The sequence below is a fragment of the Apodemus sylvaticus genome, chromosome 7, assembly GCF_947179515.1.
Source record: "Apodemus sylvaticus chromosome 7, mApoSyl1.1, whole genome shotgun sequence".
In the NCBI taxonomy this organism is placed as follows: Eukaryota; Metazoa; Chordata; class Mammalia; order Rodentia; family Muridae; genus Apodemus; species Apodemus sylvaticus.
This window is the reverse complement of record NC_067478.1, coordinates 113,461,000-113,478,915: the sequence shown is the minus strand read 5'-3', so window position 1 is coordinate 113,478,915 and position 17,916 is coordinate 113,461,000. Positions and strand designations below refer to the sequence as shown.

Below are 17,916 nucleotides of genomic sequence, written 5' to 3'. Positions count from 1 at the left end.
AGGACAAAATGACAACCATCAAATTGGGAAAGGATATTCACCAACCCCACATCTGATAGAGGGCTAATATCCAGTATATACAAAGAACTCAAGAAGTTAGACCCCAGGGAACCAAATAACCCTATTAAAAATGGGGTACAGATCTAAACAAAGAATTTTCACCTGAAGAAATTCGGATGGCCGAGAGGCACCTTAAGAAGTGCTCGACATCATTAGTCATTAGGGAAATGCAGATCAAAACAACCCTGAGATTTCACCTTATACCAGTCAGAATGGCTAAGGTCAAAAACTCAGGAGACAGAAGGTGTTGGAGAAGGTGTGGAGAAAGAGGAACACTCCTCCACTGCTGGTGGGGCTGTAAGATGGTACAACCACTTTGGAAATCAGTCTGGAAGTTCCTCAGAAAACTGGACATGAGACTTCCAGAGGACCCTGCTATACCTCTCCTGGGCATATACACAAAGGATTCCCTGGCATGCAATAAAGACACATGCTCAATTATGTTCATAGCAGCCTTATTTATAATAGCCAGAAGCTGGAAAGAACCCACATGCCCCTCAAAGGAGGAATGGATACAGAAAATGTGGTATATTTACACAATGGAATACTACTCAGCAATTAGAAACAATGAATTCATAAAATTTTTAGGCAAATGGTTTGATCTGGAAAATATCATCCTAAGTGAGATAACCCAATCACAAAAGAATACACATGGAATGCAATCTCTGATAAGTGGATATTAATTAGCCCAGAAGCCCTGAATACCCAAGGCACAAATTGCATAACAAATGACACCCATGAAGAAGTATGAAGAGGGTCCTGATCCTGGAAAGGATTGATCTAGCATTGGAAGGGATTATAAGGACAGAGAAAAAGGAGGGAGGTGATTGGAGAAGGGATGGAGAGAAAAAGGTTTATGGGACATATGGGGAGGGGGAATCTGGGAAAGGGGAAATCATTTGGAATGTAAACAAAGAATATAGAAAATAAAAATATTACAAAAAAAAACAAAAAAAATCTGGGGTATATTTACACTTATGATTTTATATACATTTATATATACACACATATATATGATATATAGAGAACATTATTCATGTATGTATATATTCATGTGTAAACACAGCATTAACTTATCTGTAAATTTACATATGAAACCAGATAATCTGTAGCTATAATACAAATTTGGACATAATTATAAAATTCCCATAGTACCTTTTGTTTTCATTTCAGTTGTTTTTGCAGAAGGAGCCCCAGAGACTGAAGGTCTCTCTGTTTCCTGAGAGGTTACAGGTGCATTTTGACAAATTCCCCTTAAGAAGGAAAAAACTGAGAATACAGTTACAACAAGAGGTCATGTCAGCTTATGGTAGAAAACTCAGGACAACTAACAACTCTGAGTATTTGTGCATTTGATCTGACTGCTTGTTCCAGGTCCAGTCATCAGTGAGACTGGGGCTTCAGGAGGATCAATGTATGAAGTTTACAATCAGTTAGGCACTGAATGTACATCACAGGAATCACAGATAAAGCCTAAATATAGATGGATACGAAAACACAGAAGGATGAGCCACATGACTGAGCAGGCCGTGTGAGTAGCCCAATGCACACCACTCTAAACCTTCTTAGAGCCATATACACACAGGGAAACCCATGGAAAGCCTTCACCCACCATCTCTCCACTATGACATGAAGACTTTCTTCTAGGTTGGTTGAGAAGGACTTCCCATAAAACTAACTAGGCTAGAACAGATCTCTTTAGTATAAACTATAGGAAAAAAAACAAAGGCATTGCTGGAGTGCCCTGCAATGTCTGTGACATGCCAGAAGACCTCAGCTACATAGGAGCAATCATACCGGAAGCCAAGAATAAATTTACTCCAGGACACTGTAGAACACTTGTTTTCTCTTCATTCTCTGCCCAGCCTTTATAGATTACATCTCATGGAAACAAGAGGTTATTTTTATCTGGCCATACCTAGATAAACAATCCCCCTACTGGAAGAGACTGGAAAGGCAGTTTGGTTTCATGTTAGGTGACACATGACTCTTCATGCAGTGTCTAGGTCCCATTCTTAGGATCTGTGGTCTGACTAGAAGCATGTGGGCTTTTCTACCTCTCATGCTTGTGGATGGCTGCAGGCAGTGAAGAGCTTTTTCCCACTTAGTAGTCATGGCAGTGTCTGGGCTCTCTGTGATTCTGACCTACCAAAGGCAGATGCTGGAGAGATGGAATATAGGCATCACTAAGTCCTTGCTTCAGCAATTATCTGTTGATCTGCATGGATAATATCATCACTCACCTCTGCTCTGGTTTATTCTTCACTAGAGTGCCACCATAAAGAAATGAATGCACCACATGTGATGAAGTTTCAACTCGTATTTTGTAGGTAAACTGTGTACTCTAATTTGTTACTGCATTACTTTATCATTGAACTGGGTAATCAGGTGCCTATCTTGAGGGAAACACAGTTAGACACTGCCTGGTACAAATCATCCTAAACAACACAGTGAAATCTTACTTGAATCCAGTTTTTCTTTTAACTTAACATAACAAGTAAAAAAAAAAAAACCAAACAACTGCATACAAGTTTTTCCCAGTAGGTGAGCTAGAGCACCGTTCTATACTAGACAAAAGGATATCCAGTGTTTATACTATTCCTTTCTAAAATGTATCTTAAGAGATTCTATAATACATACTGCGTCTACGTTTTTTAGTCGCCACCTGAAATTTAAAGGAAACAGTATGAGGCAAAGGCCATGCTGCATTCTGTTTTCATGGGTCTTTGGAATTCATGTCATTGGTATGATGCCAATGAAAATGGGCAAGAGTCCTGTATATTAATATGCTAAATGAGGGTGTCACTGAACAACTGGGGCCCTATAGTTTATGCCACTTCCCACTTTTGCTGGTTTGAAGGCCAGATTAAACAACAGTTTAGTCTCTTCTGAGTATTTTCTAAGCCACACTGCAACTTGTCTAGGTTTCTTTATAACCTGATTGTGAGGTTAATCCTTTGTATACCAGGGACTCAATTATTTACACCAATACTCGTGTCTTACCACTCAACACCCACTCATTGCAACCTTCCGTCTCAGTGGAATTCACGGTGTATATATTCCACAGGCTTCATTAAAATGATGAGAACTAGAAGTGGTTGTCAACTTCTGAGTTAAAATTGTACATTTATCTAAAGAGGAACTTTTTTCTTCAGTACAAATGGCTCCCTCACATAAACTGTGCTAAAAGACACTGCAAACTTCTATGTTTACTTGTATTAGGAATAAGCTTTTACAATTCCATTTTCTGTTCATCCTAAGCAAACCCTTTAATACCCATGATGCACCTGTCTTTAGTTAATCAAGTGACATATCTACAACAACATAAGGAAACAATGTAATGTTTTTATAATAGAAAAAGGAAAAGCTGCTTTACCTTCTCAATCCCCACTGGTGTCTCTCCCTGTCCTCCTGCTGAAGGTACAGCATCAGGATTTTTAGGTACCACTGCAAGGAGAGGAAGTAACTGTCGATACACAGTTGTGTTTTTAATTACCCTTAGAATCTTTGCTTGAAGGGTATAGATGTCTATGAAGTTGGTATCTGTGACTATCTAATTATTAAGCAGAGTTTGCTTGCTGCTCATTCCAGAAATGTGGATCACATGGTTGGAAAACAAAGTGTTGCAAAGAGAAGAATGGAGGATAAAGGAGGAGAGAACATATGGATGTCTTGACAACAAACTCTGATTCGATATGGCAGAAGGTTCTTATTGTGTAATGATTATATAAATCTTTTAAAATGAGCATTGCATTTACTCTGGTTGGAGGAACCATGGCTGTGGCTCTGAGAATGTGGAGCTTAGAGGAGATCTTCAGGGTCTGGTTTTCTCCTTGCACCGAGTGAGTGCTGAGGATTAACTGCAGGTAGGTCATCAGGCTTTGCTGAAGATGCCATTACACACTAATCCAACTCATATTTTTCTGATACTATAAGCTTTATGATCAAGCCTCAGAACACTGTCACTTCCGTTTTTGGACTCAGAACAATCCATACTTGTTCTTGTGCCATGTCCACAATCTACATATGCTCATTCAGCAATTATCATTAACTATGTAGCCTTTCTTCTATGCTGGTATGGTCATATTTCATTGTAAATGTTATTAGGATGAGCATCTCTAAAAAAATTTTTTTGCCTATGTTATGTGTGCATTACTCCCTAAAATTATCATTTCATGTATTTTTATACTGTGCTAAGTATTGTCAGTATTTTATGGAGATTAAAGGCACATGGAGAACATGTATGGGTTACAGCCCTAAAGGACATATTGGATATAAGGGCTGTTTAGTTTCAGATATTTATGCACTGGCGGGTCTGGGGAAAATTCTAAAAAAAATGCTCAAGCAACAGCACATAATAATGCAACTCTGTAAGATATGTCTAAAAAGTAAAGGGAAGAAGCATGGCATCACTTTCTTAAATTCACATTATCAGAACTTATTCAAGTATCACTTGGAGGAACAAATCATGAATTCCATGATCTTAAATTCAATATTGAGTTAGCAGAAGCAGCTGGGAGACAATAAATCTGAGGATAGCTGGCAACAATGATATAATCAAGTATCAAGTACCAACATATGGAATTACCACACATAACAGAGCAAAATGAACTTCATGTCTCAAATTCAGAGGTAGCACTGGACAGGATTCAGAATAAGAAAATATGTCCTTTTCTTTGGTGGAGGGGCATTTTGAGACAGGGTTTCTCTGAATACCCTTGGCACTCTGTGTTGCAACTCACGCTATAGACCCAGCTTGCCTAGAACTCGGGTATCCAGCCCTGCCTCCTGACTGCTGGGTTTCAAGGTGTGCGCCATCACTGAGCAGCTTGGAAACATTCTTTTCAGTAGGCATCGTGAACTCACTGCATCGAACATGTGCATACAAGAATACAGTGTATCTGTGTGTGTGTGTGTGTGTGTGTGTGTGTGTCCAGCTTCACAAGGACTTATGAATACAGTGTGAGTGCTGCTTCAAAAGGACACGTGCATACAAGAACACAGTATCTATTTCCTGTACCTGCATCCCCACCTTCTTCTCTTATTCCACCTCTCATTTTTCCTCCTTATTGACCAACAAAATCTTTAATTTGTTAATATCTTATACACATGTGATTTTATTTTTTACATAAAAACCTAGACCCTCAAATGAAAAAGGAAAGCACCCTGTCCTTGTCTTCATCAATGTAATGTAAGACATTTAATGTGACAATTATATTTACTCACATCTATTTTCTGCCAATGACATAATCCCATGTTCCTCCATGGCTTACATGGTGTCTTAATTTAAGGTGTGCATTGCTGTGACCAAACACCATAACCAACTTGTGGTGGCAAGAGTTTGTCTCAGGATACAACTCTCTCTTCACACTCAGTTCCTGAGGTAAGTCAGGATAGGAAGTACACAGAGCAAGAACCTGGACTCAGGAGCAGATTCAAAGGCCATGCGGGAGTGCTGTTCACTGGCTTGCACACCAGAGCTAACTCAGCCTGCTTCTTCTAGGACCCAGTATAATATATAACATAAATTTATCATGTGTGTGTGACTGAGGTGCCTGTCAAGTGGAATGTGAAGACATGAAGGTTAAAAGAGGGCATGGAATGGCATGACCTATCATTCTCCTTTTTTAAAACAGGTTCTCTCACAGAATCTGGAGCTAGACATCCAGCAAGCACTGGAAATGCCTCTGCCCATCCCCCCAGCAACGTAGGATTACATGTATGAATAGCTTTGTCCAGTTATTTTGTGTGTGAGGAGATTCCAACTCAGTTCTTCTGCTTTAAAAGCAAGTGCTCTTTCTCAAAAACCAGTTAACTGCACTGAAGATAATCTTACGATAATCTTATGTGCAAGGATGTGCTGATTTTGTGTGCAAATCTTTCAAATGGAATCACTATAAATGGCTTGTTAGTATGTGAATGATAGTTTAATATTTTGATGATACTGTGTACAAGTTTTGTGGAAATAATTTGTAAGAGATAAATTATAACTTACATATACATATATATGTTTAGCTTCTATTACTCCCAGGCCATGCAGTATACATGTAAGCTTTGTACAGTTGACACAAATTTTAAAAGAAAAGCCAAATATAAGACATGAATCAGTTTTTTACCACACAAGGTCAATGTGAAGGACATATACTTTAATTTGATTTCATTTATAGCAGACTAGAAGGATAGATATATCTCAGTGTGATTTCTGTCCTCCCATGCAAAACAGGGGCTTTGTATATGAGATAATTCCTTAACCACATCTACTGGTGGAGATAGAGTGAATCACTGAGTCAAATCTGGGACCGGATACTGCTCTAATTTGTGTCAAAACACTGGTGATTTCAGAATGGACTAATGTGACAGCTACCTGACAGTCACTCCTTGCCCTTCTTCCTTACTATCCCTATAGTTTAGAACAACTTTTTCTGGCTTTGTTTGTCCTCTAATGTATATAGCCTTGCTCTGTTTGTGAGGCTTCTGGATGATATTGAGTTCAACTCTGTCTTTCCTGCTCACAATTGTCATACTGTAGCCAGTCACCAGGAGCCTCTTAGCTTTGTCCACCAGATGAAGGACAAACTGCTAAGATTTGAATATCTTTAGGGTATATTGTGCCTAGGAAGGGTTCTATACTCTATTCTCTTAATGGTCTTATGTGCCCAGTGAGTTTGGTGAGAAAGAGGTAATAAAGAAAGAAAAGAACTCTCTTGAAGGAATGTGGGGGCATGCTAGAGGGCTAAGCTATACTCTATAGACACTGTATTCTCTTATGCAGTATCAGGAATGAGGTAATTAGTGGGAAGAAACCTCCAAGACTCTATGGATAGTCTAGTACAGATCATTGAGCCACTTTGGCACTTGGAAAATAAGGAAATATCTGTATCTGAAGGATAAAGGCAAGGAACTATAAGGAGGAATATTGTGGTGTATGAGGTTGGAGGTGGGGACATGGGGCTCTGAAGGACATACTACATACAAGCAGGAGGCCTAGAGTTTGCAGTGATTAACACAGTGCTAACCCTCCTAATACTGCCTATCACAGTGGAGCCAAAGACAGCTAAACTGTGAGAGGAGGCGGGGGACAATGACACACTTGTGATGACCAAAGACCTTGAGCATAATGAAGAAGCCTCAGGGAAGATACTTTCAGGAAACAATTCTCTGAGATTATGAACTTATTCCCCTAAAAACGGCAAGACAGGGAAGGCTGTAACAAGTGAAATACACAAATAGTGACAGCACGGAGGACAGACACAGCCCTATGCGCAGAGAGGTACTGAGAGAACTGATGTCCAAACAACTACTATGGTTCATTAGTCTTGGGAATAGGTGTAATTCACTAGAACGCCCAAACCCATGTTCTGAATGTTGGAGGCTGAACCACGAAATTCCTGAAAGGTAGCCAAGGGTTTGCTAGAGCTAAGATCCCACTTCAATCACTAACTAGGTCAGAGGCTCCAAGATGGATGTCAGAACTCTAGTCCCACATGTCAGTCTGAGGTGAGGAACACAAACTACATAAAGTCATGCCTTAGTTAGATTTTTACTGCTGTGAACAGACACTATGACTCATGCAGGTCTTATAAAGGATAACATTTAATTGGGGCTGGCTTTCAGGTTCAGATATATTCAATCCATTATCATCAAGGTGGGAACATGGCAACATCCAGGCAGGAATGGTGCAGGAGGAGCTGAGAGTTCAATATCTTCATCTGAAGGCTGCTAGCAGAATACTGCTGCCAGGCATTTAGGATGAGGGTCTTAAAGACCACACCCACAGTGACACACCTAGTCCAACAGGCCCACACCTTGTAATAGTGCCATTGCCTGGGCCAAGCATGTACAAACCATCACAAGTCATATATTAAGCCCTTGATACAAAGACATGCTATGTAGACAGAATGAAAAGTCATTGTGACTGTTGAGATACTCTGCCATGTTGAGTGCATGTAAAGCAGTGCTTCACAGGGAAGAGAGGAAGTGCTGCTACAAGACCCGAAGAACAGGGAGAGGACATGCTGCTCCTGCAGCATTGGGCCCACACTGTAAGATATTTACCTACAGGTTCTTGAGAGCAAAGAAATTGTTTTCTATCAGAAAAACTCACTCTGATACAGGCTAATACTCAAAAGTGAAAACAACACTTTGTCGCCTCCATGATGCTTCACCACAGCTGTCAACTAACAAGATCTCAGTTCTCCAGGTATGACACTGTTGTTTGAATAGATTAAGGCATCTTGGGAAGACCTGTTTCCTGTAGATACAATCATTCTCTTGGATGGGATCCTAGGCCATATCAGAGGAAGAAAACTCAGCAGAAGACAGTCATTCATTTTTCTTTGCTTCTAGGCTTTGGCTGCAATATCACTTTCCCTTCAGTTTCTGCCTCTATCTGCTACTTATTGATTATGGGCTCCAAATTCAATGTCCCTGGCAATGTCAACCTTTTCTTGCTAAAGATGTGTCTAAATTAGGGGTTCTTTTGCCATGAAGAGATACCACAACCATGGCAACTCTTATAAAGCAAAACATTTAATTAGGGCTGGCTTGCACAGTGTAAGAAGTTTAGTCCCCTATCATCATGACAGGAAAAATGGCAGAATGCAGGAAGACATGGTGCTGGAGAAGGAGCTGAGATTTCTATGGCAGGCAGCAAGTGGGAAAGGAGTGACACACTAGGTCTAGCTTGAGCATCTGAGACCTCAAGTCCCACTTCTACATTGTTATACTTCCTCCGCAATCCCACACCTACTCTAACAAGGCCACACCTCATAATAATACCCCTCCCTGTGGGCCATGTACTCAATCACAAGATTCTATGAGGCCATTCCTATTCAGACCACTGCAGGATGTTTTGTGTCACAGTACTTTATCACAACTTCTGGGAAAGCAAACCCAACCAATTTTCCAAGAAGAGTTATAACAAGAGTCATACACTAGGATGTTAGCAGTGACAGAGGAAGGATGGTCTAAGTGTTCTGGGAAATGTAGCCTTGAAATAACAGAGCCAGAAGCAAAGCACACTCAACCTTGCCACTGCTAACTATTATACATTTGAAAGAGAAAATGCACAGAAACATCACATATTTCTTTGTCTTAAATGATCTTTCCTACTCCCTTAGTCTCCCAAGCACAAGTTGTAAGATGACTGCTCCTAGGGCTTTCTGTTTCTCAATGGGCCTGCTTAGGAATGCCTTAATCTAATTCAAGTTTCATCCTCAATCTTGAGACCTTCCACATCTGTGTTATGCATGTCTGGGACAATGTGACTGACATGTGGCTCAGTCATTCATGCCTACCACAGGTGAAGACAAGAGTACTCATATAAAGTCTCAACTTTCCTCCAGTTTACCATTAGTTAACGAAAAGCAAAGACGCCAGTTAACTGTATCTTTAAATTTCTACTGATAAACTAGATAAATTAAGATATCCATGCATTAAAAACTACAGCAAAACTTCGACATTGATTTATGTAATTGAACGGAATTAATGTTTTCCCACAGTACCTTCTGTTGTAGCGTGTGCTGTTTCTCGGGAGGTACCTGGGAGGACTTGAGGTCTTTCCACTTCAAGGGGGGCCACAGTTCGCTTTCGAGAAAATTTCCTTAAGATTGCCAATACTGGGAATGCATTGAGAGGTAGATTTATGTCAGCTTCACGATAGACAGAGGAAACTGATAATAGTTGAGGGTTTGTACATATGATCATATTTCTTTTTAAGTAAGTCACTGTAATTAGAATGGTGCTGCAGGAAGATCACTGAGTGTAGTGTACAAATAATTATACATAAGGTGACGATGTAGATAACGTCTACTATGTAACTCGTGATGATGTAGGTAAATTAATTCAGGAGGGACAACTGAGAAAGAGGCACAACATGAATATTTATGTTGGTATGGTGCCAGATAGGCAGCATTCAAATCCCATTTAGAGCATCATGACATAGAGACATTGCTGTGATTACATTGTTGCACCAGTAAATGACCACAGGAAACTTATTGGTGTACAGGATAGGTATATAATGCCAAATCATAACAAAAAGCACATGACTGCACAAGTGCACTGTGGTGTTGTGAAATGTGAGGAAAGTTCCACTAGAAAGGATGCAAGAAAACCTGAGCAAAAATTGACTGTTATATAGGATGGCGCCCACTTGTTGTTTGCTTTCATTTATTTATTTATTTATTTATTTATTTATTTATTTATTTATTTATTTTGCCTATCCAGAATATTTTACAGTTTATGCAGAATATATTATATCACTTTAAGTGAGTTTGGAAGGTAAGAAGAATACATTTCCTCTAGTTTTTTATCCCTGGGTTCTATATTAGTTATATCCATGATGCCCTGGCCAAACACCCTGACAGAAAGAACCAAAAAAAAAAAAAAAAAAAAAAAAACAGATGCATTGCCTTTGATCTCTGACTCAATATATGAATTTCTAAGGTATAGAAGGTCTCTGGAGAGTAAATAGAAGAGGTCATTTCTCCAGTGTCTTCAGACTGTCAGGTTCCTTTCATCCAGTGATTCTGATCAAGTACCCACACTGAGAGGCAACACATGCTTCCAGTCTTCTGTGATGACTCAGACTCCAAGTCATTCTGAATCAAGTTGTCATGTGAGGAAAGTTGGCCAACCTTTTATAAACCCTCCACATGAATTGACGTGAGACATCTACATGGCTACACAGGGGATGAGTGTGCACTGGGTCTGCTTCTTGTTTCCTCATCAATTTTTAAATAAAATCTTGTCTTAATTCTTTGAGAACTCCATACAATGTATTTTGATCCTATTCATTCCCGCCCAACACCCTAACTCGTCCTGGCTCCATTCCTATCTCTCCACTCTTTGCCAACTTCAGATCCTTTTCATTTTATCGTAATAACCCACCAAGTTCAATTAGGGCTGATCATATATTCATGGGCATGTGTCTATCCTAGAATTTGATCAACCAGCCAAGGGCAAGATTAGTTTCTACAAATTCCCCTTCCTTCAATAGTCCTCTTGGGGCCATTTTATTTATTGTTGTTATTATTGTTGTTGTTGTTGTTGTTGTTGTTGTTGTTATTATTATCTTAGCCATTTCTATTGGTGATGATGATGATGACAATGATGAAAAAGTCTCTAGCCTAGTCTGGATTAAATTTCACTATAAGAAAAAGAAGAGGGAGGCATTGCAGATGCGACTGCTATGTCACTTGTGTGTCAGTGGGGGGCAGAAAAGAGAGAAGCTATGTCTATACTTGGTTGTGATCTGAGAACATTTCAATGATTAGTAATCTTAACATTTACTGAAAACAGTGAGCCTGAGAGGAGCATGAGTCTAGTGCCCAGCACCAATGCTCAGGATCAGACAGACTCTGAGAACAGAGAACAAGCTAGGGACTAACAGAGCTCTATGTGGGAAGGCCGGCCTGGGCAGGAGGGGGTTGGAGACAGATGACCTTCATATGTGGTCAGTCATGCAGATGGGCACGAAGAGTGCCTGTGATGAGCCCCAGGCCAGTGCCATGGAGCCTGGACACGGAGCTAATCTGAGATGACCACCAGTCATGTACTGGGTAGGCTTTGGAGGTCGGATCACACTCAAGATGGCCCCTGCCCAATGCCATAATACACAAGTGGGACATATACTCCAGGGACCACTCCTGAAATGACTGCAGACACTCAGAGAAACTGGACTCCACTAAGAGGAGCAAGTAAGTGGTGGGAAAAGTGAAGAGAAAGAGAAACAGAAGGATGTGAGTACAAGGAAGAAAGGAAGAACTGGAGCCTCCAGGGTAGTGACGAACAGCCTGATGTGAGCAGTTGGTGAGGCCATCTGTGAACATTGTGGGATCCTGGTCTGTGATGCCACCTTGTCCTGCAGCATCAGGAACCTGTTACCGCCAAAGGCCAGGCAAATGACTCTGGTGTGGGCTACTGCCTGTGGACATGTTGATGGCTGAAGGCTGAGTGAGCCAGTCCTGAGGACAGGAGCATTGGAGAGCTAGATCAACACATCTGCCATATAGTGGTGTGGATGAGGGAGAGATACAGTCTGACCCTCTCGCTCCTTACCATCTATGGCAGGATGGAGAACTGGCCAAGTGGCCATGAAAGCAGGAGAGCTATCCCTGCCCCTCATTTGCTGCAGCACTCGGGAGAGCAGATCCTGTACCTTGCCTGGAGAGCACAGCAGAGCTGGCCCTGCATGAGGGGCTTGCAGGTAAGCCAGCCCAGCAGGTGTGAATGCAGGAGAGCCAGGCCTGCTTTCTTATCTGCTGGGTTTGCCACCCTCACCTCTCTGTTCCTTTGTCATTTATAGCAGGTGAGAGAGCTGCTCCCAACTCAGGTCATAAGAGTGGGAGAACTGATCATGTCCCACACTAAATGCAACACTGGGAAGTGGGAGTTTTTCACCCTGCCTGAGCAGCAGGATAGAGCTAGCCCTCATTACAGGGGCTGCTAGTGAGCTGGCCATGGATGTGTGAGAGTAGGGGATCTGGAAAGCTGGCCAACATAGATACCTGTCAGGCCTCCAGTACTTTGAATTGGCTCAACCCAACATCTACCCCATTGATCAACTGCTGAAGAAGTACATAAAGGGGCTGGTTCTATAGATACAAAACATCAGGAACTCCATGCCACAGGGCAACCACAGGGTATTCCAGAAGATATCCAGTATTAGAACCTCAGATAGAGCATCAGAAGCCAGGAGACTGCTCCAGATCAACAAGGCATTACAATGATTATTTGTGAGCAAAGATGTATAGACAAAAGGGTATACAGTGGGACACACTGTGACATACTACAGCTTCCACAGTATTATTTCCATGTTGGTAGATTGTAGCAAGGGTGGAGGGAAGGTGCAAGGAGAGAAGGAGAGAAGTGGGATTGGGGTGTATAACATGAAATTCACAAAAAAACAATAACAAAACTAAAAAAAAAAAAAAAAACCAAGGAAGATCTTGTACTTTGACTTTTCTGAAACCAAAACTCTAAATCCGGATTGCATACTGTGCAATCATGGGCATCCTATATGGGATCCTTGGGATGAAACACACGGTTTTGGATCTGATAGGTATAAACTAAGCCAGTGAAGCTACATGTTCTAACTCATAATTGTTCCACTAAACACATCACTTCACTGGTGAAAGCCTGATCATGCAGACACACTAATGTGGACAAGAAAATGTCTGGTGATACTCTTCTCTGACGACTATGTAAAGCCATTGAGAGGAAAATAGAAAAGGCAACATGGAATTTAACTACCATGACAAAGGATCCTTGATGTGCAGAGTCTAGCTGCCCTTTAAATGTATATTGCTGGATGCTTATATAGGACCTTCACAAAGTCAAGGAAGACAATATTGTGGCTTGAAGAGACGAGGTTCAGAAACCCTTCTCATACCTATTTAAGAAGTTATTACTTTATGTTTTTGGTCTAAGAGAGGTACAGTTTTAATTAAAGATTTTGCCCCTAGAATGTTCACCCAAGCGTCAGTGGAAGCCCCTGCACATGTTTTGCATAAATTAGACTAGAAAGTTTTTTTAAGTATATGTATTTAAGAAACACTGAAAAGGGAGAGTGATTATGTGGGCAGAGTTGTAAGGGATATATATGACCAAACACATTGCATAAACTTATCAAAAATACTAAAATTATATTAACAACAAAATACAAAATAACAATGAAATGCATTGCTGGAATGATGGTCCAGCATGGAGCAAGCAAATGAAGACCAGAGTTCTCAGTGGACAGTGTGGCTCTTTGTGCCCATGCTGATGTTATCTAGTCTGCCAAGGCTTTTCTCCAGATCTTACTGGAGAGAGCCATGCTATGAGAAACCCATTTTGGGGGGCATATTAACCCCTGCTTTCCATGTACTGAATTTAATTTTCAGGCTCAGTCGCCTGAAAAGTGGCATGTGCTTCTCTACGTTTCAGAGTTGTGAGTATCTGCTGCCGGCTGACTGACACACTCCCATGCACTCTGACCTCTGCAGCAACCAGGCTAGTGTTTGAGATCCCTATCAGTTTGCCTTATGGCAGGCAGATGCCAGAAGATATAACTTTTCTATAGAGAATATTGTGCCCTTGATGAGGTAAGAAGTGTCTCTTGAGAGGAACAGCTAAGGTGTCTCATAATTACCTCTAAACTCTGGATCATTCATCTATGAAGGAATACAAGCATATAGCCTGGTCTTGCATGGCCCTGGTGTAGTTTGAATACATTTTTTAGATGACTGTATTAGGATTTCTTAATTTATAACCTTTCTACTAGAATGTCGTTTGGATAATTGGGATCTTTTTCTTGGTAAAAAAGATTTGGACATGCCTTCGTGAACAAAATCTCCTTTTAACTAAAGGAATCACGGCTGAACACAGTCACATGGCCATTGTTTGGGCTTGGAATTTGTGCTTTCTTTAAAAAAAATGCAACAACAACAACAACAACATCATCAGTAAGTACCTGAGATCATAGTTGTCCATCACACAAAATACAAAGTATTACACAATTAACATCTGAAACATATCTTAGAGGGTTAATCCATAATACATACCAGATCTGCGGTTTCTAGATCTTTCCTGCAATTGAAAGGAAATACAATATTTTAAACATTAGATCATATTGAGTAATATCTGCTAAGGTCTTTGGGCCTTCCTCTGACATATTCTAGTTGCAGTCAAGATAGAAAAGAGCAGTCAAGTGGAGACCATATTAATGGATCCATTATTCAGTGATGTAACAGAATATCTGAGCTTTGTACTTCATGAAAAAGACAATTTCACACTTTTTGTCTTAATATTTTTTATTACATTCAACACGATATATATTCTTATACCAATAATAAAAATGATGGGCATGTTATTAAATGAACATAAAAAGATAACGTCTTTTTGTTTATTTTTAGTAGAACGTAAAATCTTGGCTCTTACTGTAGGACAAACCCAAAGTAAGAACCATTTTTAGACTGCTCAATGTAATAAGGCTGCAATTCAATATCCCTCAAGTCTTCAAAGAATTCTGCTTCCACAGTAGCTAGGCTAAGAGTTGGAGGTTCTGCTACACCAAGGAATGAATTGTAGGCACAATTGTTTGAATACAGATTTCCTGCTTTGACCATAGCCAAAGCTATTTGACTTGAGTGATTGTCATCATTCTCTTCCCATAGGGAACAGGTTACATTCATTTAAGAAATGGTGCTTTCACGTGTTTTTTTTTTGTTTGTTTGTTTGTTTTGTTTTGTTTTTGGTTTGAAGGCAGATCAAGCAAAGCTGGCTGGCCTCTATGGAAGATTCTCAAACCTAGATTGCACACCACCTGTGAAATCCTGTATTTGTCATTCAGATATTTTGTGTTTCTGTGGTCTATCATAGTTATACTTTGAGAGTAAGCCCCGATGTTTGATGTGTTGAAAGAAAGCTCTTGTGTCCAGTGTGTGCATATTCAATGCTCAGCTAGTGAGACCTTTAAAATATGAGAAGCTTTAAAATGGCATATACCTGATCAGTGACATGATTCCATTGTGATCCCACTGAACCATAAGGGGACCACTGAAGTAAGTTTTCTGCATGAGAGCAAGGAAAAGCCTTCTTACCATTTTCACTGGTGCTTTATCCTTATCCATTGGTAAAGTTGCACTGTCCTGACATTCTGGTACTGGGGGGACTTCTTCCAGATTCACTAGTGAGACAAGAAGTGACTGTCAGCTCACAGTATTGCTTATTGTTTACACTGGGCTTTACTTGATGTAGGTAAAAGTGTATGAATCTAGTTCATGTAACTAAACCTGATGAACAAGATGGTTGTGCTGCTGCTGGACTGTTTTCTCATAAGGCAAACTGAACAGAGGGAAGACCTACAGACAAACTAGGATGTACCTGTCCGTGTGGAAAAGGTTTGATTCAGATGTCATACTAAGATTCAACTGCTTTTCAAGTCATATTATATCTGAGAAGGGTTCTGTTCATTTCTCTCCCAGTGATCTTTACAGTCTCATGAGCTTTGTGAGGCAGAAATGTTTAGTGAATACAGAAAGACCAAGTATACCCAGGGCTCATGAGGGGACATGGCTGAGGTTAGGCCACACTGTGTGGGCAATGTGTTCTAGTATGCTGCATCAACAATAAGGTAGCAGGTGGAAGGGATCACAGGATAACATGGCAATTACCAAAAGGAGGGCATGGCTAGAGAAGGACAGAGACAAGAAGTACTATGAGAAGCCAGGCACTGTGTTGGTACATGCCTTTAATCCCAGCACTTGGGAGACAGAGGCCGGCAGACTTTTGAGTTAGAATCCAGACTGGTCTACAGAGTGAGTTCCAGGAGAGCCTGTATTATACAGAGAAACCCTGTCTTGAAAAGCCAAAATAAAAACCAAAAAAGAATAATAAGATGAAGAAGAAGAAGAAGAAGAAGAAGAAGAAGAAGAAGAAGAAGAAGAAGAAGAAGAAGAAGAAGAAGAAGAAGAAGAAGAAGAAGAAGAAGAAGAAGAGAAGAAGAAGAGGAGGACGAGGAGGATGAAGAGGAGGACGAGGAGGAGCATGTCTGTGGGACATTATCTTGAGGTGATAAGCTGTAGCAAACTGTGCCACTGTTAGTGACACTGTTCTAAAGAACAAGAAGGTGAGCTGGACACAAGCACTCCACTTCTTTCCTTCAATCCATTGCATTGGATCTCTGCCTGAAACTCCTACATCTACAGCTCTCAGCGAATATCACTCCATACTCAAGCTATTGTGGTGAAACAGACATTCCTTTTCACTACAATCTGGGAAAGTACCTTGGATACAGCTTCCTTGGAGAGCTACTAACCACAGTTGCAGGCTTGGACATTTGTTAATAACTCACATAGACTGAAAAGTATTAAGAGGAAAAGTCTGCCTTCAGATGACAGAGCCACAAGCAAAGAATACACAAGCTAACAGGGATCACCATGATGCCTTTGAAAGAAAAGAAAAAAAACTCAGAGAACCCTCCAGCCTCTCCTGCCATTTCCTTGTTTCTACTGTTCTTTCCCACTGTGTAACACACCAGTCCAGTGACCCACTCCCAATTGGTCAGAGCAGAAATTCTGTGATCTAATCCAAAGTCTATCTTCACATTTGACAGTTTTGATAATCAAAGGGTCACTCTTGAGACAGTTGACATTAAATCCTTTCACATTACAGGTGTCTAGGAACAGGTGATAGAGAGGGTGGCTCACCTGTTCCTTCCTGCAGCAGGTAATGTGACAGTGATGCAGACAGGACTGAGCTCACTTTTCCCCTCTTTCCCATTACTCAATGAGAACAAACAGTGAGTCTAATATCCATTTTAAAATTCTGTGGTTGAATTTCAACTAAGGATGTATGCAAATTAACAGTATCTACCTAAAAAATACTAATAATATATTCATAGTTTTACATGTATCACAACAGTATCCTCTGCCACTATGAAACATGATCCATCCTTTTCATTTCCACAGTACCTTCTGTTTTATTTTGTGGTTTTTCTGTGCAAGTTTCATCAATGAAGTTACTTCCTTCAACATCATCTGTCAGGGGAAGAGTCCTCTTCCGACAGAGCTTTTTCAAGGTATCTGATCCTAGGGATATATACACAACAAAGACAATTATGTCAACTTCATGACAGAAAAACAGAGGAAATCAGGAATGGTTTTGTGTTTGCACATTCTACTTTGTGACCATTCTCCAGGCAACATCATCAGAGCCACTCATCAGAGAGTAATTTGAGAAGATCACAAAGTGCATTATATACAGCAGCATGAATTACACTTCATGTCCATGTGACAATGTACAGAGAAGAGAACAAGGACTCTCTCATGTTGCTAAACAGCATCAAAATCCCTCTTAGAGCAACATAAACCAAAC

The 17,916-nt window shown here is 40.5% G+C and overlaps 3 protein-coding genes and 1 non-coding gene across 4 annotated transcripts in view; 1 reads left to right on the top strand and 3 right to left on the bottom strand.

The window, feature by feature from the left end:
* The window catches only part of LOC127689387 (uncharacterized), a 488,686-nt gene extending 486,938 nt beyond the window's left edge, over window positions 1-1,748 (bottom strand). Inside the window, exon 1 of the mRNA XM_052189037.1 lies at window positions 1,216-1,748. The gene's annotated coding sequence lies outside the window, so the exon portion shown is untranslated. The remainder of the gene's footprint in view (window positions 1-1,215) is intronic.
* LOC127689388 (zinc finger protein 39-like) overlaps window positions 1-17,916 on the bottom strand; it is a 236,606-nt gene that overhangs the window by 160,627 nt on the left and 58,063 nt on the right. The window lies entirely within an intron of this gene.
* LOC127689812 (nucleolar and coiled-body phosphoprotein 1-like) overlaps window positions 2,570-17,916 on the bottom strand; it is a 50,194-nt gene continuing 34,847 nt past the window's right edge. The window contains exons 9-14 of the mRNA XM_052189395.1: window positions 17,514-17,630; window positions 15,642-15,727; window positions 14,604-14,628; window positions 9,564-9,677; window positions 3,437-3,507; window positions 2,570-2,725 (exon numbers count right to left, since the gene is read on the bottom strand). Coding sequence (XP_052045355.1) covers window positions 2,678-2,725; window positions 3,437-3,507; window positions 9,564-9,677; window positions 14,604-14,628; window positions 15,642-15,727; window positions 17,514-17,630 — 461 coding nt within the window. The 3' untranslated portion in view covers window positions 2,570-2,677. The remainder of the gene's footprint in view (window positions 2,726-3,436; window positions 3,508-9,563; window positions 9,678-14,603; window positions 14,629-15,641; window positions 15,728-17,513; window positions 17,631-17,916) is intronic.
* Window positions 11,221-11,346, top strand: LOC127690413 (small nucleolar RNA SNORA17). The gene has a single exon (XR_007979114.1). It is a non-coding gene; the product is annotated as a small nucleolar RNA SNORA17 (small nucleolar RNA).